Genomic DNA, 22,612 nt, shown 5'->3' on the forward strand with positions numbered 1-22,612 from the left:
CAATTTAAGTTCCTACTGCAGTTTGCTGCTCAGTTTAGCTTTCATGCCATTTCCCTTTTCTCATCCCCAAATTTTTAATTATTCTGAATCTTATGAATGTCTACCCAGATTAGACACTGTCATACTGCCTATGTATTAGAAATGCTGATCTCATATTGAAAGATCTAGCAAAAAGTGTAAGAACTGACACTCCTAATTATCATTTAAGTTTGATCACGTGCATATTAGAGATGCAATTCAAGAAACGCTGGTTTTAAGGCAGTCTTAAAAGAAGAAAGGAACACAAAGCCAAACTAGATTTGTATGTAAACACAAACGTTGGGCCAAAGTAAGGCAAGTGTTTAAGCTGCTGAGTGAATGGTATTCAAGAAAACCAGCATTCTAGAACAGGTAAGTTTTTCTATCCACAAATAACTAAAGAAACCTCAGAATGTTTGAGATCTGTAGTCTTCCCTATTCTAGTATTCACTTACACTACTTTAACAGAAGAATCAGTACAAATCGGATAAGAAATTATTCTGCTTTTAAAACATGATTTGACACCTAATGCTATGGAGAATATGCCCGTGCATTAAGCACACACATGAATCACTGCTCCGTCCTCAACTATGCTATGGGCTAGGATGCCACTCATTACCAGCAAACAGCACAGTTGCAATTAAACAGATGTAACAAAATATGTGATCAAATTGGATCAACAGGGAAAGTGTGGCTTCTGTGCAGGGACAGCATGGGCATTAGCCAGGCACAGCAAGATGTCTGTGATGGCAGCAGGGAGGGAAGAGTCAGTAGCAAGAGTCACAGCACTGGGAAGAGAGGCAGTTCCAAAGGTCAGTGCATCAGTTAGGCAAAGAAGTTACCCTGTGAAGATGCTGCTGTCTTATGGATGTAATCTACATTTCCTGTCTACTTGTAAACCACGTATTACTCGTAAGTTCCCCAAATCCAAGCATCCTGCAGAATTCAAAAGAAGGCAGTAACCTTTTAAACAACAAAGCAGAACTGTTTAACCTGGGAACAAAGTTTTTATTGAATGTATTTTTAAAGGACACATGAATCAGTAAGTGGGAATCTGACTTCAAACATCTCGTCTTTAAATTTTGGCTGAAGTCTAGAAGCTATGTAGCTTAGTCAAAGCAGTGACCCTATCAAACCCTATCAAAAGTCATGGAACCAATCTATTTTCCAGCCTCAATACTTAGTTCTGTACCCGTGAAATTCACCCATGCTCACCCAGCCACACATATTCTATTTAAATCTGAAGATTGGATTTCTAAGGTATGCCCTTTTGTCTTTTCATTAAAGGTCAGAAGTAGCACATTGTGTTTAAAGTCACAGAACTGTACAACAGAAGACGTGGAGATGGGATCATTTCACACCCAAATTCCTCAACACTACATGTTATGGAAAGAGAGCAAAGAGAGAAAGAAACAAGCTAGAGCTTACTGTACCTCCTGAGATCATTCTTCCTTTTTCCCACCTCTGAAAAGATTCAGTATGTAGCATGTGAATCAAATGACTGGTTACACAATACTAATAAGGTTTAGGAGGTTTCCTAATACACAGATGCTCAGATAGAACGTAATATAAATTATGATTAGCTAAGGATATTAATTACCTCACAACTAAAACTGGCCATTTGGTGTAGCTTTTTTCTCTGTATTAAATGCACTTAAGATAAAGAAGGAAACAAGAACCCATTTTCTGAAGACCCTACAACAGACTTAAATATGTCCATTTGTTCCTAATAGGTCAACTCGGGCAACAACACTGAAGAAAAATCAGATTATCAAGACCTATTTTCAGTATGTTTCAGTGTATTCATACTGTTCTTAATAGTAACAATGCATTTTTTATTATACAGCATGACAGTCAAGTAAGTGGTAAAAAATATGAAGAGGCATTAAAGCTCATGTACAATCAAAGTGATTAAAGCATATTATGTAATGAGTTACCCTAGTTTTCAGTATGTTTGTTATTCATTTAATAAATACACAAAATTTGATATTTTACTGTTCACCCACCCAGTCAGGATGCATGTTACCACGGTATTGCTATGCCTTCATCAAGGTGTGACATGGAAAGAAATCAATTAGTTAACAGCAGATACAGAATAAATACAAGAATCCTAAAAGCAACTTACCCCTGGTCTGGGCAGTGATAGGTAGACACGCTTCTCTCCTATGAAGAACACATACGTTTACACCAAGATTTGTATTCAGATTTTAATCATGAGATCACATGCGTCACTCCATCCCTCCTTAAGCTGCAGTACTACAATAGCAACTTACTTACCTGTAATTCCTGCTCTTTGATTATTGCAGAGGATTCCCCCTCTGTCTCATGCTTCCAGAGACAGACAAGCCAAGAACACTGCACTGTTCAGATTTTAGCTCTCAGAAACCGGCAGATAAGCTTCTCTGAACAGTTTCCCTCAGTATGATTTCTGGTTCCCTGCATGCAATCCACAAGCAAGTAAAGCAACTCTCTCCAATAACTATCATTAAATGCTATCACCACACGCACTCATTTTGTTCCAAAGTACTGAATATACAATGGTAGTTCCACATAAGGCTGGCATGGGTTGGATGGTCTAAAATTTTGAGTAGGCAATGCCACTAGCGAGAAATACCTAGGCAGGTTTTTCTACGTAACGCCAATAAAATTCTCATGTTGTACTGTACTATACGTATCCTTTGCGCACTGTACCTTATAAGGAAAAATGTTCTGTAGCAATTGACACACTTATTGAATTATTTCTTATATCCCCAGGAGCCTCAGATATTCCAAGCCTGAGCAAAACAAACGGAGAAAGAAAAAAGTCCTTCTAGGTGTCACCTAGAAGTAGTAAGAGGAGTTTATCAGCAAGAGGAAACAGTGCCTGGGCTAGCAGCCTAGGTTTAGAGCTCCAGTTACCAGAAGACTTAATTATCTATCAAGACATATTTATTACAATAGATTCAGGAGAAGAAAATCTGATAAATCAAATAAAAATAAAATAAAAACTTAAAAACTAGTGAAAAACAGATTTTACCTGAAGAAACAATGGGCTACTATAATGGATATCGGGACCAGGTTTGCATAGACATGATGCACCTCGACAGACAAAGGACAAGCAACAAACCCCACTACAACTGCTATTTCCTCCTCTTGTATCAGCTCTTACAGAAATTCCATTCCGAGTCCTCAGAAGACAGTTCTCTTGTGCATTCGTCATTTTTGAAAGTATGCTCTTTATCTCCTGACACCACAGAAAGATTATGTGCTCCATGTTTAGGCAACTAACACCTAAAAAACTAATTTCAGTAAGTTGACAAGTGTCCCTCAACCCTCTTGATAAGTATGAAAAATGTAATTCTCCCCTAAGATCACCTCTTCCTTCCCCTACCCAGTTTGGCAAAAGATGAAATGAGCTACCAGGGCACAAGGTGCCTAATTATTTTTTTCAGAATGCAGAGTTATTCAGAATTGCCCAAACATGCATTCAAGCAAGATTTTTCACCAAAGGCCGACAAAAATTATGAGAAGTGACTTACAACATTCTATGTATCAAAACATCAGCTAAAGGGCATGTAAGACATGTCAAGAACAAACACCAACTTGTAAGTTTAAAATGCCGTAGCATAAAAGATCTCCTTGCTGCTATGTAAAAACCTGTTGTGCCATGTTTAAAAACAAACAAAAAAAAGTTCAAACACAGAAAGCTTTGACATAACAAATGTAATACAAATGCATACTGAGAGGGCATACTACTCACTCATACAAGGTGGGCATTCAGAATTATGGAAACCAAATGGAAAGAGGTGGTAAACAGAAATAAAAAAAAATTACTTGGTTTTGCTCTTCAAGCAATTCCCATTATTTGGCTTTACAAGGTTTATTTGCTCACCATATTCAGAAAGAGGAAGGATCTCACCGTTACCGGAACATTTAATAAAAACTCAAAACACACACACACAAAAACCCCACCTCACTGGACCCACAGCTACCAGATCTTTCAAAAGCGCAAATCAACTTGGGCCAAAGATAATCCTACTTCATCAGAAAATATTAAACTGTATCTGTATAATCACAGAATTTATATTTGATTCAATTAATAGAATACACATACACTTTTTTCAGGTATTTAAGTTCCTTAGTTTGTAAATCAGATCTTTGCTGTAATAGCAAAAGGCTTTTTGCAATATTATGATCTTACTTTCATTTATTTAAGCCTGCCTTTGTTTTTCCTAATGTTTTCTCAAACTCATTTTTCCTCTAAAATTAGTTTTTATTATTTTATCCTCTTTGCCTTCCCATTTTCTGCTTTCCAGTAGTATCAGTCACGGTCTTCCCTCCAAAATATCTCTATTTCAACTTCTAAATTCTGCTTTTGATCTCATTTCTTACCTGAGAGTAGGATGACTGCATCCCTGCTTCACCCTTCTTTTTAGTACTCTAATTTCTACGTTGTGAAATTCTGCTCTGTACCCCCTATTTATCAGCTACAGCCCTCCCAAATCCTCATGGTCACTTAACTCCTCTCAAATCAAACAGGCAAAACAAAACAGAAGGGCAGAAAAAGAAGTTATCTTCATAAATCATTCTCTCACTTCTGATCATGCTACAAGGGATCGATCAGAGGATAATCCAACACATTCTTCTCCAGCCTGTTGAAACCAGAAAACTGGGGGTGGGGGAAGAGACTGGCTGACATCCAGCACATTGGAACAATGAGAGGTACTTTCATCAGGTGACTGATCTCAAAGTGCAGGAACCACAAAGTTAAGTATCTAACCTAAACTAGCAATTCTGAGAACAAACCAGAGCCAACCTCCCAGCTGAGAGGAGCCCAGCACTCTCCCCAGCCCAGCCCAGTTCCAAACACCAGCTGTGCAGACTGGGCTGCCTCACCGCTAGATTAAAGCATTTCAGGGTTAAGCAAAAGGCAGCCGACTCTACCTCACTGTACAGCTCTGCATAGCACAAGGGACATTTTCAAAACACAGGTGAGGATTACTGGGCTGGGCTGTGCTCACCTACCCCCCTACCTCTAGGTGCATGTGCACCCCACTCCCCCAGACCAGCCCGTTTCAACTTGGGCGCAATCTAGTGCAATTATACCAAAACTGAGTTTCATTTCCAAGCAAAATCTGGCTCTCTACGCATGCAAGTTTTGAACCTCAGTATGAGAAATACCTAATTTGCTGATATGAAAGGACCACTGGATAAGGAGTTATGCAATTGCTTGTAAAAATAAAGAACCAGTATAAACAACGTGAATCTAGTGTTATCAGAAAAATGCTTTTTTTATTTGATGTGTCCAGCACATTCAGTCACCATTCAATTTTTGCCTCATAAGCTGTATTCCGAACTCTCTAACAAAGCCAAACATTTAAATTGGTAGTACAAAAATACAAGTTCTTAAACTGAGGAGGAAAAAAAAAAATATATACCTTCTAACTGTATTTCTATCTTTTGGTACACACAATCACATTCTACTAGGAATAAAGCACTTGTTACATTTTAGTCTGTAAAATCAAGACACTTTTACCAATCTCAGCATTAAGACAAGTATCATGAGTTATGAGAAGAATAAAACCTTATATAATATTGTGAAAATTATGTTTGGAGGCAAAAGTTTTGTGAACACCACTCTTACGATCTCTTGGAAAACAAACATTTTAGTTTATTTATGGGGTCGTCAGTCATGTTTTCAAGGAGGAAAAGAAATGTTGAAAGTGGCAATGTAACTTTAGGGTATTTTCTGGAAGCAAAAAGGTGGGAGTGTTTGGGTGAGGTTTTTTCCTTTCTTTTCTTTGACAAGAGTCACTCTGAAGTCCAACAACAGAACACAAGCAAACAAAAAGGGATTAGCCCACAGTAACTGAGAAAAACTTTGTAAAAGATAGGTGGATATAGGAGACCACATTATTTCTAAGGAGACAACTGACAGTTAATATGAAACAGTTTAGATTCAGAGAGGTCTCTTACCAGGCCAGGACACGAGAGAAGGAAAATGGAGACAAGATTTCTTAAGCATCGTTTTGGCAATACAAGACCTAATACAAGCCCAAGGCCACATAAAGAAAACGAGCTACACTTAATATCTTACCAATGGTATCAGAACACTTTATGCTGAAAGAACAACTGAGAAAATAATAGATGCTAATTAGAACGGACTCATCTGGCGATGCCGAACAGGAGGAGATAGTCTTCATTGCACCCAGACCCACACACGCACACTATAGCCTCCAACACGCGCAGCAGCACCTACCCATTCACTTCTCTCTCCTTCAAGCAATGACATGGGGTTGCCTTGTGACATGATACTTCAAAGAAATTGGAAAGCACCACTTGTGGAAAATATCTGTTATCTGCTGTCAACAGCCACAAGAGAAGAAAAAGTTGCTAACTACAGGAGTGGTTGGGAATCTGCTGCAATACTTCAAAAAGTATTTGTTTGGAGAGCCAAGTATATGCTTTGCTGTGGCCACATGATTTATTATTAATATATTTATTACTATTTAAATATAAATATGTATACACACACATATATAAATATATAAAAAGGTTATGATTCAATCCTGCTAGACCATTGTATGAATATGAAAAAATAAATTACTGCATGATCAGCCCTCCAAATTCCAAATTTATTGTAACACATGAATATTAGAGTAATACTGTAGTTTAAGCTGTATTATATAAAATTTAATGCTACGTTTAAAGGAAGTCAGTATGCCCTTGGCTCTCAAAACAAAGCAAAAAAACACTGAAAGTTAAAAGGCCCATAAACAGGATCTCTGCTTGCTACACATCTTTACATGGCATTCCAGACCAAGGTGGAAGAATAGACAGGATAACAATCATGTATTTCCTTTAACAAGTCTTCAGGCTCAGACACACGTTCATCTAGGAATCAGCAGCAGCAATTTAAGACATTGCACTCTGTGGTTGGTTGTTTACTGTCCTCACAACAAAGCTGGCACAAAAGAACCGCTTACACAAACACCTGATCAAGTACAGGAAGTTAAACTGACAAAATGAACTTTAAAAATGAAAAAAGGTCTCATGTTAATAGGAAGATGAAGTACTGTAGTGATAAAGTGTCATCTAACCTGAATAAGGATTGACTTTTTCTGTATATTAGATACAGAAAAATGAAGTCCCTGTGTTTAACTAAACCTAAACTTTTAAACCTGAGTGATTTTCTTAAAAATACAAGACATTCAGTATTGTTATATATTACATTCTGTCTGTATGCAATTACACCTTAAAGACTGAAACAAACACGTAGCCACAAGTAGTATGACAGGCTACACTAAAGACATCATCTGAAAAAAACCTGTTAAATAAAAATGAAAGACAAAATGGCTTCCATTTTAAAGGTAAATTACCCTATGCTAAAAGTAAACAGAGAATTATTTTCCTAAGATTCCAAGGTTTTCTTCTACATGTTGTATAAATACCAATAAACTTACCAACCAAAGAAAATATCCCAAGATTGTGCAGAGTCGTCAGAGATTCCATCCAGGAGAAAGGACAGCAGTTTAAAAATCAAATAGCTACATTCACTACATTATGAAGCGAATACAAGGCAAGGTGACAGTATAGAATATATATGTATATATATTTTTTTTTCCAGAAACACAGGAAATAAGTTAAATGTCACACAATTTAAGTTATATCTTGATAGTCAGGAATAGATATGTCCTAGACAAACCAAAAGGCAGGATGAAAGCCCTGTATCCCTAATATTCGAACACTGCTGGCAAAGAGCTCTGTCAAATACTTTTGTGTCCTTTGAACAGTTCCATTTGATTTTGCTGGAACTAATCACAGTGTGGAAATTTAAACATACCCGATTTTACACAAATCAGGCCTTTAAATTTTCGGCTGTTTTTTCTTTGGAAAAAAATCCAATAAGCAGCCTAAGTCAACATCTATACAAAACCAATGGATTTGGATATTGCCACCTAGATTCCACATTGCCATATGGGATGAGGGACTGTTTATTGCGCTCTTCTCTTAAGAAAATAGTATTTCCGAAATGACACTTAAAATTATTAGACTATGTGGTTTGAAACTTACATTTTTCTATTTCTACATGGCATTCTTACCTCTTCTTCCTTCAAACACATCGTTGATTTCTCTTAACAACATAGACATGTCACTCAGTTGAGACTCCCAGGCCTCACAGAACACCTCAAGATTTTCTTTTGCAATCTTGCTAGATGGATGTAATGCCAGTGTTTCTGCAGCAGAAATTATCTGTAGAGAGAACAAAATATTTGCTATTGGAAGTCCTAGTACAGTGTTGCGGATGAATTCACAAATGCCTTCACACAGGCAAAACACAAAATTAAACTGCTACTATAATGTCTTTGTAGTGTATTCATTTGACATTTGCAGGCTTGATGATCTTCCTCATGCATTCCTTTGGATACTGCCCAACACTGAAGCGTAACTCTTTCTTAGTGCTGCTTCGAACCGTTCCATGTTAGGTCTCAAAAAATTTCATACAAGTAACATTTATTGATATATGTCCAGCAGAAGTGGTGAGATAAAAGCTAAGCATACCTGTGGGCCAGTGACCTGAAAGGTATCTTCTGCATGTATACAAGTAATCTCAAGGGGCTCAGTTCCAGAAACATGCCTCAGTAAGCGACACATCTAAATATTTTTTATAAAATTCAAAAAGAAAAGAACGGTAGAAAATATAAAATTAGTAGTAAGAAAAGGTGCACACACACACAAACACACAGTTATTTATAGTCCTTTCAGAAACTTACTGGGGACCACACAGCTGGGTGTTTCTCAGGGGATATTTCCGATAAAAACTAAATTTACAATAAACATTTACAATAAAAACTAACAGGGCTAAATCCTGACTTGGAATATGTAGAAAATCACCAAAAGAAAGAAAAGTCTTTATACATAAATACAACAGCAATTTCCCATATTTGTGACTGAATAAACCTGAAAGTAATCAGACACCTAAGGAACTTGGAAAAATTGCAGCACAAATGATTTCACCAAAACAGGCTTACTCAGCAATTAGCAACCATGTGAAAAATTTAGTGTTTTATCATCCAGAGGACTGAATTATCTTTGAGCAAATCAGTGTAAAATTAAATCTATAGAAGAAATACTGTTTGCTTTCACAGTAACCGAAATGTAGTCATCTCCCCCCCCCCAATAAGATTAAGAGTGAACTTTGAGCGGAGAGGAACACTGCTGTTTTCAGATCAAAAAGAGAATTTGTAAGACAGAGACAGCAGATATGAAACCAGCTGCACTGTCCATCATCAGAAATGCCATAAGGCTTCCTATACAAAAACTATTTAATCTCATGGTTATGCCTGAAAAAAAAAAAATAAAAAAAAAATCAGTGTCTCACCAGGATACTAATTAGTCACAGAAAAAGGGGACATTAAAGCTGAAATTAAAAATCCACAGTGCTGACTTGCCAGTCCCAGAACTTCAAGGGTTGCTTCTGCATATTCATACTTCTGGGCCAAATCCTCAAGCCCACATGATACCGGAATTTTTCAGAAATTAGCGAGTGTAAGATGCCATATAAGTATAGCTGCTGGCATCACCATGTTGCAGATCAAAATGAGGTATCTTTGTAGGTCTCCTACTGGTACAGTTACATCTGCTCATCTGAGACAAAAGAGCAACAAGGTACACAGAGGGGAGACAGCCTCCGCAGCCATGGTCCCTCAGTAGTCTTGGAAGTCCTATTTGTTCACATGTATGAATACTACCATACAAAACCACAAATGTATTAGTACATGAAACATGCACTGTTTTTCACAAAGGAGAAAAGATTTTTAATGACTGACAAAAACTACACAAGATCTTCAAAAGAGTCAAGTTCACTGTATTAAGAAACTTACATTCCCAGTATTCTTAAAATTGTGTCTTTGGATTCAGCTGTTGCTGGATGCCTACTGCTTGAAAGAAAAAGGCTATCGTCTCTACTTGGAGCTAGAAACCTGTTTTTTTTAATGACTATTTTAGCTCCAGTATATACATGCAGATTGAGTCTAGATCCAGGAGAACTAGATCTCTTCATCCCTTCTACAGCAACTGTATGCCACAGTGACAACTCTGGCTCAGACCCTACCAAGAACAATACAAAATTAAACAGTATACTAGGAATTCAAAATAAAATAAAAGACACAAAACCACAGACCAAAGCCTTCCTAAATAATAGATTAAGGCAAATCCAGCCACTCCGATCTAACTGCCTTACAAAATGAAAGCAGCCATGAACTCACCTCCACAAGTTGTTCTTTCTGCTCTGATAGCTTGCAAGTATATTCTGCTACAGCTTCAAGGTTTCCTTCTACTCCTGTGATTTTTAATGCTTTGAGAACCATATGATCCATATGGTATTTTAGCAGATCTGCTGCCAAAGATGTTGCTGCACTGTGGACCTTGAGTAGCATTAAAATAAGAAAGAGACATAAACCTTGGAAGGAAAAAAATTCATCCAGTACCATGTCAAATAAACTTAAGAGACAGATTGATTTTTCAAAGAAGCAAAAAGATGCGCTATCATGAAAGCTCATATACAGCCTGCATATTGGCTGGGGCTTTAATTCTTCAATTACTATTCAAAGTAAAAAGATAAAATGCACCACACTCAAAAAGAAAAAAACAACCAAATATGGAGAGAAACAAAAGAGCAGCTGAGCAAAACAAGGATATGATCACACTGCGGCTTTCTGATGTTACAGCTGGGAAAAAAACCCAGGTGCATGAATTTGCGGGGCACCAAGTTCAGCATAATCACGGCACAATAGCCACGCTACCTCTCATGAAGAACACACATTAAACTGTGTGAGACAAAATGAAGTCACTCAGCACCTGAGTTTATAATTCATTAGAAATTAAGTTCCTATGAATAAGTTGAATTCTCAATGATGCAAAGAAAAGCTTGACTATAATCAGCTTGTGACACAGCCTTAAAAAAGTAAAAAGCGTCTTTTCTGCAAGGGGACTGAAGCCAGAGAAGGGTCTTGGAGAAGTCTCAAGACACTCTCCCTATATCCCAACAAGCAAGCAGAAGCTTCCCTTCAAAACAGAACCATAAATCCAGGCAGACTTTCAGACACATGGATCTGCTGAAACTGTGCTGTGAAGGACTCTGCTTGATAACAGCTATCAGTGACAGCTGCTGCTAGTTCTAGTGACTAGTCATAGGAGGTTTACCTATGCCTTGTAATCAGCCCCATTTTAAAAGCATAAGTAAAAACAAAATAGCAACCTTTTTAGAAATAGGAGGGCATTCTGGTAAGACGATTATAAGTCTTACAATATTATACGCACTTTGCTGGACTGCGCTGAATATACAACAAAACTTGCCTGTTCAAGAAGAAAGTATTTTTCAAGTTCTTATGAATACAATGAGCCTCAAATTGTGACACTGGTGGGCCTTGACACTGGAGAGGAAAGAACCTTTACTAGAAAGATATGCTGAGGGTTTTATTCCACTGGACTCTACTATTTTTACCCCCTTCCCGGGCAGTACTTCCTGTGCAGTCCAGAATTAAGTTTTTGTTTGCTTGGTATTTTTCAATTTCATGCAAGAAATCTGAATTGTTGCCTCAAAACCTGCTAAAACTGTTTTTTAGAGGGGGAAAAAAAAAAAAGCTATGACAATGTGTTATAAAGTATCTATAAAGCATTACTTGCATGCCATTAAAAATTAGCATAAATCACTACCCTCAGAAATGGAAGTCAGCTCTGAAGAAAGGATATCTGCAAGGCTTGTAGTGTTAAGAGTAGGAACAAGTAATTCTCATTTATATATAGGCCACATAGAGATTACCTTTTCATTAGAGATTCTTTTCATCCTGATCTAAAAAAGAAATTTACTTCTACTTAATGCTGTCTCTGATCATTCAGCAGGAAAATCATCCCAAGGAAGGAACATACATTTTGTTTCTTCCATAAAGTGACAGAGATGGGAAAGAACTACTTTTAACAAGGCTGTCTTGTGTCTTCAGCCACCCAGCTCTCACAACACTTAAATTTCACCAACAGGGATCCTGGTTGCTACGCTGCAGCACCCAAAGTCAGACCGACAGGACAGTCCCCCTCAGCCTTTGTACAGAAGCATGGCTACTCTGGGATCAATCCAATCACTACATAGAGAACAAGGAAAATGACATAATACTCTGAATTTACTTGCAGAGGTAGCATGAATCCTGTGCATTTTAAAAAAGTTCTTACTAAGTAAGCTTTTATACTTTACAGGTCACCAAACCAAGTCACACAGAACTTAGGATTTCTTAGTTTAGAAATTCACACCCACTCAATTTGCTCCACAATTTCTATGACAGCATGCTATGTTTTCACCTGCATTGCTTTTAATATGGAGCTACATCACAAGGCACAGGTAACCCACTACTTTGTGTATTATGCCACTTCTGTTAGCTGGTTTACAGAAGGTAATTTTCTATTACTGTAAGCTGACAAAATTCTTGTAAGTGTGATAAATGTGCAGTCTTTGTTGCATGATATTTTCATAAATAGAAACCTGTGGGCAGGATGATAAGGTAAGATTTAAATGTATGGAGCTGCAAGAAAAGTCAAGATACTAATGATTTCTTCCACATACTATATTCCAGCCACCTTCGTCTTTATGGTTTATGAAATTACATAGTTGCATGCTACTTCGACTGGGAACCTTTTCTTCTCATTCAACACATGGGAGCGATGTTACTCAAAAAGGATGATCTTAAGTTAAAGCAGCTGAATGTCACTCCAGAAAAGCTCTGCTACTGACTTCCTACATAATGTTGACCAAAGAAAAAACTATTAATCAAAGTGCACAAATTATGTATCCTCCATCTTCTGGGAGCCCAACACACTGCCTGACAGCAGAAGCACAAGGCACGTAACCGCAACTGAAAAATTCAAAACACTGTTCAAATCTTCTGGACAGCTGCAGGAATTATATTCCAGAAGACAAAATTTCTCATTTTGCCTCTATCAAAAAATATCCAGCATGATTTTTTTTGAGCAGTCAGGGTTTTCCAATTACAGCTCCTGAGAGCTCAGTCTACGTGAGTTCACCATACTTCCCCAACATCTTTGTACTGCTCTGTAGCCTAGTATTGAAATCCTCACTGTTCTTAAGTCTCCATTTCTCCATCTGTTTAAAAGGAACAATAACATGAAGTAGCTGAAAAGCTATCCGAATGCTTTGCAAATATTTTGGAAGCTGTCGGGCACAAACAATTCTGTATTTGTCTCAAATCTGTGGAACAGACAAGGCAGCAATGCTATCCATTAATGGCAGGGGGAGGACCCTGATCAGCAAGTACACTTCATCCCACGTACCAAATGAGGCAGCTATCTTGTATGCGCGGAAGTTGATACCCAGCATGCTTGCATTTAGGAAAAGAATGACTTACAACAGGCACAGCTGCCAACTGTCCAGAAAAATACCTGAGTATAAGGCACTGTCATAGCAAATTTCTGCTATAGAAATCAATAGAACAGGTTAAGTACAAACAAACAGCAAATGTAATTTATTCTTTTAAGCACACACTACAAAAAAAGTATTCAAAACAGTAATGCGTGCATCCCCAAGGGAAGTTTAGCCTTTACATTTAAAGTACTGATTATATACATAGTACTTATTTCCAAACGTCGTCTTTTTTTTTTTTTTTTTTTTTAATAATTGTTGTCAGAGTTAGGAAACATCCTGTGTATCCAACAGATTTCTAATCGGTTCTAAGTAAGAACGGAAGATAACTGCATACTAGCTCCCTGATGGAATTCTGATTTAGCTAGCCTTGTCTATAAATAGATAATAGCCTTTTTGGGTACAGTATCCTATTTTACAACTTCACATACTACAAGAAATAAAAGCTTGTATTCAGTTTATGCTTGCTTAAACTAGACTTACCTCTCTTTTAAGTTCATTCATGCACTGGCATGTTTTTAAAATGGCTACTTCCAAGTCTTCCATGAGATCCTTTGTCTTCTGATTTTGCTACAAGCCAAAGAAAGCAACCAAGATTACATAAAAAAACCAGCAAATCTCGCCTTCATATCGTGTCATTCTTCAAGTTGCTTTAGAAGACAGCCTTTTCTTTCTAGATGCAATGTCTTCATTTGCACATCCTGTGTATAGTCTACCTGAAAAATTCTTTTATAGAAACATCTATCACCACATCAAACCTAAAAATAATAGTGATGCAAGCTAATTGACTGTTTCTGTTCAACAGGAATTTATTTTTAAAGCTCTCAGAGCTTCTTTTGAGGAAAAGGGCTTTCTTAAGCTTTACAACTTCCAAAAATCTTCTGTCTAAACATCCTAAAGTAGAGCAAACAGTTTGAGGTACTTTTAATTCTTTGGGTTTTTTTAAATAGAAACGCCATTTTAAAATAAAGTGGTACCTAAAACATTATACCAGATGCTCTATATTGAATTACAAAAAGGTTACTTAAAGCATCCTTGTAAGACTTTAGGTCATCATCTAATTCAAACAGGTGCAGTAGCTGAGAACATTTTGTTGAGGTAGCTTCAAGACAGAGCTCCCACTTCTGCAAACAGCACCTAACTAGGGAACAACCCAAACATCAAGAGGCACACGCTGGAAAAAGAATTAAGTATCAGTGATTCTGCATTCTTCTCCAAAATATATTGGAAACTATTCTCCTAGGTGGGACCATTAACACAGCCACAGCTGCAAAGAAACGAGCCCCTCTGAGTCTAAATTCACATAAGACAAAGGCATAGACACAGGGACCCTGCATTTTATTTAAAGGAAAAAACACCCACCCAAGCTAATATGATAATTTTCTCAGGTATTCTCATCTGTTCTAAGTCTCAAAGCTACCTGTCCCTCAAATATAACGCTCTCCTTAAGTGTAGCAACACAAAATCACTTTTAAAACAAGGAACATGTTTTGCACTCAGTAGAGTGTCCTTTTTATTACTTGTACTTGCTTAATGTGCACGTTTGCTCCTTCTACATCAACTTTTTTTTTTTAAAAAAAAACTACACAAGTGAAGGAATTGCTAGCCAAAATAACGTTACAAGAAAAGATCACAAGCAGCTGTCCTGTTCAGGTTATGAGCTCAAACACACACAGAAGGGATTTCAGAAACATTTAAAATTCAATCAACAGCATTAGATTACCTGTTGCGCTCCAGCTAGTTTTCATTAACATACAATAATACAAAGAAGAGTAGACCAGTGATGTCAGTCTAATTTAGACGACCTACGTTACAAGACACTTCTGTTCTAAAATACACTCTTCAAAGACTCACAGTTACTCTGCTTGCTAAAGGGAAGTATGGTGAGTGGAAACTGAAATAACTGGGCACTAAGATCTCTACATACCCCTCAGGTCATGTATCCAAAGGCATAATAATTTATTTTTTTTTTTTAATCAACAAACCCATTTGAATAACATTAAGTCCCTCAGGAAACATTCACCCTCCAATGAAGCTACAGAGCTGAAACTGAAAAGCCACTACAGTGAGCTGATGGTATTTTACCTGCTTACTGCATTTTCAGTCACAGCTGGGCTGAGTGATTTATTAATGAAAATACTTAATGCATAAGCACACATGCAAACCCAAGTATTTTCACGGATGTTATATATGCATAGTGTTGTATGCAAATTTATTTAGAGGTGATCGTTTTCCACCAGTAACAGAGCTCAGAAATACCCAGTGTAGTAGTTTTGGCTGGGACAGAATTAATTTTCTCCACAGCACTTGGTACGGTGCTGTTTTGGATTTGTGATAAACACAGTGTTGATAACATGGGGATGTGTTAGCTCTTGCTGAGCAGTGCTCACACAGCTGCCTAACAAGGTTCATCACCACGACCAAGCTAAACAAAGTTTTAGTTTCTTATAGTTATGAGAGCCTGTGCAATGAATATTCAAGATGTTCCTTCTTTGTAATAACAACAGTCTGTATCATCAGTAAGAGTTATATGCTCTTCAAATTGTACTACCGTGTTACGAACACTTGACTGCAGCATGTGATTCTAAGAGGAGAAAAAGAACAAAAATGCTTTCTCATAATACACTCAGTTAAGTAAGTATCCTATACTAGTACACATCTGCCATACTTCAGAGTATTGATAAGATTTTGTGCTATATTTTGCCCAAGGAACAAGACTGAAAGCAAATCAGAATCAAAAACAGAAACTGCATTTCCACCTCTGATTTTCCTCCCCCTTTTTATCTTGTATCATCTTCAAGGAACGAGACAAGACAAATGAAAGAGGGAGACTTAACGTGTTTCTTTAAAAAGGAAAACTACAATCATTTCAATCTTGTAAATTTTTTTTACAATTTAATATTAATTTTACAAATTTTTTAAAAAAAAATTGCCTGTAAGTCTTAGTATCTCTTTCATCTCTCTCCTTTCTTCACAAGATTAAAATCAGTCAATTTTTTAGAATAGTTCCCTTTTCAATAGCTTGTTTTCAAAATCTGTTGAAAACAAGAAATCGAAACTATGGTCACCGCCATGGGACCAACACAATAGATGTCTCTGAACCACTCCACCAGAAGACCTAACTGTTTAAGACTGTGCAATGATACCTCCACTCACTTCTTGTTTCCACTTACAGCTTTACTAAAATAAGCCTACCACCACTAGTAGCCTAATTTACCAGCAAAGAAGCAATGAAGGAATACCACTAGGGCAGGGGGAGGACAGAACACACTGAAGCTGCAGAAGCACAGAACAAACTCTGGCTTCCTTGATCAGCTATCACTGTGAGGAATACACACAGTTCTCTCTTCCTAGACCAGAAGAAACACTGCATTAAAATTTCTTTCCAAAGTAGAGGTGAAAAGATTTACTTTGCTAAAAAGCTCTTACAGCTTGCATCCACACTGAAACCAGCTGCTCTAGTTCCATTTTAGCCTGTTTAGACAGCTCCAAAATGTGTTCTCTGTGCTCATGGCTGGTATAGGCAGAGTCTGTGAAGTCCTCCGTATGTTCCAGGATAACTTCCAGCATTGTCGAAAGGTTGTCTTTTGAGAGAAAATAAAGATTCTCACGAAGACCCTCCACCTTATTCTGAAAAATAACCATATACATCCCTTGAGAATTTATGTGGTTATACAGTTGTGACGCAAATGCAGAAAGCAGATGCATCGTTTTAAATTTTATTTTTCTCCTCACTGCTCTTTTTTTGTTACTCGCTTATTTTCAAAGTAATCCAACAATCTGCCTGTCTCCCCACCCCCAGTTTAGGGTTTGGGATTTTCTTTTTAATGTAATAATACCATCAGCCAATTACTGGCCACTTACCAGAAGCAACAGCAAACACATTACTGTTCTACTAATGTCAATAAAAAGTTTTTAAGTTCAGTAAGTTTCAGAGATTGTGTATTTAGATTTTGTTTGATATTTCCACATCCACATAATCTGTTTTGCATATTTTTCTAAAAATTTACATGTAGCAAATTGAATACTTTGAGGCACTTAGCAAAAATTTCAACCAAACTCTAAAGGGGGGTGTGTGTGTGTGTGTTATAAAAAAATAAATAAAATAATAATAAAATCAAAGTGACAGACTAAATAAGGCATAGCTGTTCATTAACCAATTATGAAATTCAGAAAAGCCTTTATGAGGAAAAATCAACTAAGCTACAAGATACAACTTCAATTCATCACGTTTCCCTTGAATGACATTTTGCTCTTTTAAATGTTTGGACGACTATTTTTGTGTGCAGTTTTAAAAATACTACCAATTACAAAGGAAGAATTCTTCAATAATAATTTTAAAGAAGTTCTGATCAGTATGCTGATACTTAAAGTTTATTCAATGTCAAGGCATCACCTCAACAAAAAATTGGGAGTTCTGAATGCATTCTGATTCAGGAGGAGACTGCAAGTATCAGAAGGCATATTTTGGCAGCGACAATGAAATCATGATCACCTCTTGTCAGATTCTCTAACATTTGGGGACAGTTATTTAAGTTAACTGAAAAGTTAAGCTGAAAAGATGCAGTTCCCCCATGCTGAATTTAAAAATATTTTTTTCCCCAAAATTCTAGTTTTGAGGTTGTGTATTAGGCTGTAGAAAACACCACTTTTTCCACTCTTACCTTGAATTCTTTGATGCCAGAATATATACTGATGGGGGCCATCTCATTTTCTCCATTTGGTGTAGAGTCAGTTACAATTTCTATTACCTGTTCCAAAGCTAATCTCATTCGATGAAAAACGCCATCTTTGTTTATACGAGCAGATTCACAGTCTGGATGCCTCAGACAAGTCTTTTTAAAGAAAGCAAAGTAAGTATTATGAGAGAGTACACATGCAGTGTAGCAAAATTAATGTTTCTGGCCAAGCCAAGTCTGCAGAATGCATTAGAATATAATGAATTCTTTCTGTTAAACTAGCATTGTGATAATCAGAATTCATACCATTACTCAGAATATAAAGGTTTTCCTCTACTATTTACTCTGACACCCTTCTTCACCATGAAGTTTTATTAAAGTGGGGCTGAGAAAGAAGAGTCAGCTATCCCGCCAGATGCCATGCTTTGTGATTTATACAAGTTGCATAGGAGTGCTCATAGTCACTCACCTTTGAAGCAGTTAGAAGCATCATGGTGCACTTCTCAAGAACAGCCCTAGATGCTGCCATTCTAGCCTTTTTCTTCTCATCCTTCAAATCCTAAACACCAAATGAAAAAAAAAAAAAAATGAACTGACTATTACACAGTATCTAAAATGTTAACTATCTGTGATCCTGGAAAAGAAAATTTCTTGCTGATGGACAGGGTTGTGAGAAAGTTTCTTTATGTCTGACAACTGCTATTTTCAGCCTAACTCATGATCCAGAGCTTGCTTTTCAGACAAGTTTTAATTTATGCCTTTATTCTTGGCTCTATTCAATTCAGATTTCAAAGAAGGAAGATCTCAGAGATACAGAGCTTATGTAAACTGTCACTAATTTTGCTACCTTTATCTTATAGCATTATTCATAAAACAGAAAAACGAGGGGAAAAGAATAGCTGACTAAAAATTTTCTGAAGTGGGGGGAGGGTAAGGCAGAGACAGAGAATGCCAGCTTTTCATTGTACTGCAGTGAAAGAAACTTAAAATAAATCTTTTGTCTGCTTGAGTGTTACATTTACTACATAACAGGCTAAAAAAACAGCAATTCCTCTGTAGAAAGGCATTATGTACAGAAACTTTTCAAAAACTCTCCAGGGAAAAGGATATACCCACAAAACTGAACTAAAGCCCCAGAAAAGTTCATCAGAAGGAAAGAATTTAGAGTCCAAATTGGGATGGGGGTAGGAGGGAGGGGAGAAACCATCAACACATCAGAAGGTCTAACAAAAGGAAGAATTACAAAGCTACAACCAAGTTCTTCTCGATGCTCGAAAAGAAAGCTGAGTGCTGTTTGAGTGTTAAACAGGCAACTGAATGCCACCAGCTGAAAAGGGAACAGAGTACAGGATGGAATTAATCCTAACATACCCTAGATTAGCAAGAAACCCCAGATAAATCAAAGCAGCAGTCTGTTTTGACATTTTTATAAAAATCTTATTTAGCAACTACAGAAAATCTTTAAGATCAAAATCACCACATTAAAAAAAGTTCATTTCTGAGATTCTGACGTTATACTCTGAGAAATCTGACCACACTCAAGTTTTCTAGCATACTAATTATAATTACAGTAAGGAAAAATACTTTGAAGGCTGTTTCCTCCCAATAAAATCAATAGTGCCACATAGCCTACACACTGTGAAGTGAGCACATCAAGAAAGTGCACATCTAAAAAGCAGTAATGAAACACACTTTCCAAAACAGTCAAGTAGGAAAGGAGGGGAGAGCCAAAGACCAGTTAACATTGAAAATCAATGAAAAACAGTTGAAAAGATTATCACTTACTAGTAATGGCAGCTTTCTCTTTCCAGGGAACAACTGCTATGAATATTTCAGGGAAAACCGGAGTTAATTTCCAAGCAGGTATTTCCCTTGATTATATATAGCTTTTCCAGAACTGATTCTTTGATACTGAGCATGTACTTAGCAGACTTGGAACACATCAACAGTAAAAGGAGATGCATGAGGTGGGCACGTTGTTCATACAAATTGAATTCTGAAATTTGCTCGACATTAGGGACTTTGTATATCTGTATCAGACCCTAACTGAGTTCTGAAAGGAGGATTTGATTGCCCAGGGGAAGTAAGCAGAGCTCACAAGAGAAGCCTTAAGCCTCAGCAAACCTTTTGTTTTCATGGAAGTAGCAGTAAAAAGCTTTCTGCATGAATGAAAAGCTTTGAAAGAGTAGCTGCGTGCAAGAAGTAAAACACCATGACCCCACCATAAAAAGGTTTTGACCCGAACCTGGAAAACTATTCCATAATACTAATAAAAACCCGAGTAAATATTTTATTAGGATCTAAAGATTTCATGTTTGGAGTTTTCTAAAATAATTACTCTGCTTTCAGATCCCTTCATTATGTGCAAACATCAAATGTTTCTGTCAAGTAAAAACAGACAAATTATCTATCAGAGTAATAAGCCAGAAAAGTTAGAGCCAAAGGACAGTGACTGAAACCAAAGAACATCTCAAATAACACGCACACAGGCTTCTGGAAGATACACAGATCAAACAACACAGTGATATTTCTCAGGCTGAGCTGTAAAGTCAAAAGATGTCCTTTGAGTGGAGCAAGGAGAAAAAGTTAGGTTTCAGAGATAGGACACCAGCAATTGTTTTGTAATAGTTAAACATCCCAGAACCACCCAAATCTTCTGGTGAATCAGATTAAAATTACACCTTACAACATCTCTCACAGCTTTTAATTAATACTTACATTTTGCCGATCTCCAGTTAAATGGGCAAACTCTACCATTTCATTTCCAAACTGGCTGAATATTTGTACAAACTCCTGGAAACTACTGACTTTTTCTAGTTGTTCCATTGTTGCAAGAACCTGCAAGATAAGCAAAAATACCGTAGATTATTAAGATGCTAAATAGAAAACATTATTACTGAACTAGGTATATCATTATTTGCAGACACTTCTAAATTGTGTTGTTTAAAATTTATATATTTTGTCACTATTTAAGCATTAATAACTCAACAGCTGGAAATCAAGTCTGAATTAAAAATCATGCTTCATCCAAAACGAGTCATTTATTGTCAGCCCTCAAAAAACATTTTCCTCACTCTTCCCAGTATAAAGAGTAGCAGTATTACAGGATTCAGTTTCCAGATTTAGCAAAAATGTTAGTCACATTAAATTTAAAAACATAAGTGCTTGAAATTAATATACAGATTATATCCCTATATTGTAACTCAATTTCAGAGTTCAATTTTGGATGCTTAGCTTTCATAGTTTAAAACCACAGTTGCAGTCAGACGTGTTCTAACGGCTGTGTGCATTAAAAAAAAAAAAAAGAAAAAAGCAACAGCATTCCAAAAAAACAAATTACGACTGAGTTAAATACATAGTTTTATACTTTCTGTAACAACTTACTCTAGCTCTGAAGATTATTCTCTCTATATAAAACAAAGAACTAAATGAACCAAAGTTGTATCGAGCTTTTACTCAAGATACATAAAAGCATGTGAAATCAGCATTTTTTAACACATTCAGCAAAAATTATCATAGAGCTTATAAATTACTGAAACTATTCTGCTGAAGTCATTACAATATGGTTTATAACAGAGATTAACATTAGGGGGTTTCAGGTTAGATGCATAGCTGCCAATCCCAAAATGATCTTTCAAATCCACTCAATGTCTTCAGAACGGAAAGAAAGTCAAAGCAGTTCTTTATTGTGTTTCAGACTGGAGATAAAATACTGCATGAAAATTTAAGAAACGGTACTTGAAAGGGAGAAACCTCAACTTATTTTTCTTGTCCTATGCCAAAAGTATCTTCCCCCAACTAAAAAAAGCAGTCTATGTACTTAATTATGAGAAATTAGCCCTTCTCTGCAACCCAAGCAAACCCTCCTAGTAGCACTCATTCTTTTGTAATAGAGCAGCTGGCTCAATCTCATAATCCATGTAAAGCAAATGTTCCACTAAATCCTGTAAGCACTGTGGAACTGACTGCTTTATCATGCAATATTAGACTGAAGGATCTGTCCGAGTATCTTATGTTATGCAGCCAGTTCCACAAAGGCTGCAGAAACAGGAACTTCTGTGATTCAGATGTTGACACATGAGCAAGGCTGGGGTATAAAGGACTTGCAAGGAAGCTGTGCAAAGATGAAGATGTGCAAATAGCAGCATGAGAGTGGAAGAAGCAGAGAAAGAACCACAGGACTGAGAAAGTGAGGATGTAGAAAAGTGAATGTGGAGAAAGGAGAAAAAACAAGTTAAGATCCAACTTTCTCTTCTAAGAATGGATTAAAAAAAATTAGTAATTCTACTCAATCATTCTTGGTTTAGGCAACTATAGTGCTTCATGAGTATGGTCTTCGTTGCAAGCAACTCTGTTACAGTATACCCCAGGGCAAGTGTTTCTGTCATGACAAATCTCTTGTCAAATAAAAATTTCCATGAAAGTGCACGCCAATTCTAGACATTCCAGGCAGAGCTGACGTTCCAAGAAACTACATACAGGGAGAAAACATATAGACAGCTCTAAA

General features: G+C 36.9%; 1 protein-coding gene across 1 annotated transcript in view; it reads right to left on the bottom strand.

The window, feature by feature from the left end:
• CTNNAL1 (catenin alpha like 1) overlaps window positions 1–22,612 on the bottom strand; it is a 58,705-nt gene that overhangs the window by 7,207 nt on the left and 28,886 nt on the right. Inside the window, exons 4-12 of the mRNA XM_055801060.1 lie at window positions 20,824–20,943; window positions 18,575–18,664; window positions 18,091–18,261; window positions 16,856–17,056; window positions 13,910–13,996; window positions 10,266–10,424; window positions 8,560–8,652; window positions 8,100–8,250; window positions 2,144–2,181 (exon numbers count right to left, since the gene is read on the bottom strand). Coding sequence (XP_055657035.1) covers window positions 2,144–2,181; window positions 8,100–8,250; window positions 8,560–8,652; window positions 10,266–10,424; window positions 13,910–13,996; window positions 16,856–17,056; window positions 18,091–18,261; window positions 18,575–18,664; window positions 20,824–20,943 — 1,110 coding nt within the window. The remainder of the gene's footprint in view (window positions 1–2,143; window positions 2,182–8,099; window positions 8,251–8,559; window positions 8,653–10,265; window positions 10,425–13,909; window positions 13,997–16,855; window positions 17,057–18,090; window positions 18,262–18,574; window positions 18,665–20,823; window positions 20,944–22,612) is intronic.

The sequence above is a fragment of the Falco peregrinus genome, chromosome 3 (assembly GCF_023634155.1).
Source record: "Falco peregrinus isolate bFalPer1 chromosome 3, bFalPer1.pri, whole genome shotgun sequence".
Classification (NCBI taxonomy): Eukaryota; Metazoa; Chordata; class Aves; order Falconiformes; family Falconidae; genus Falco; species Falco peregrinus.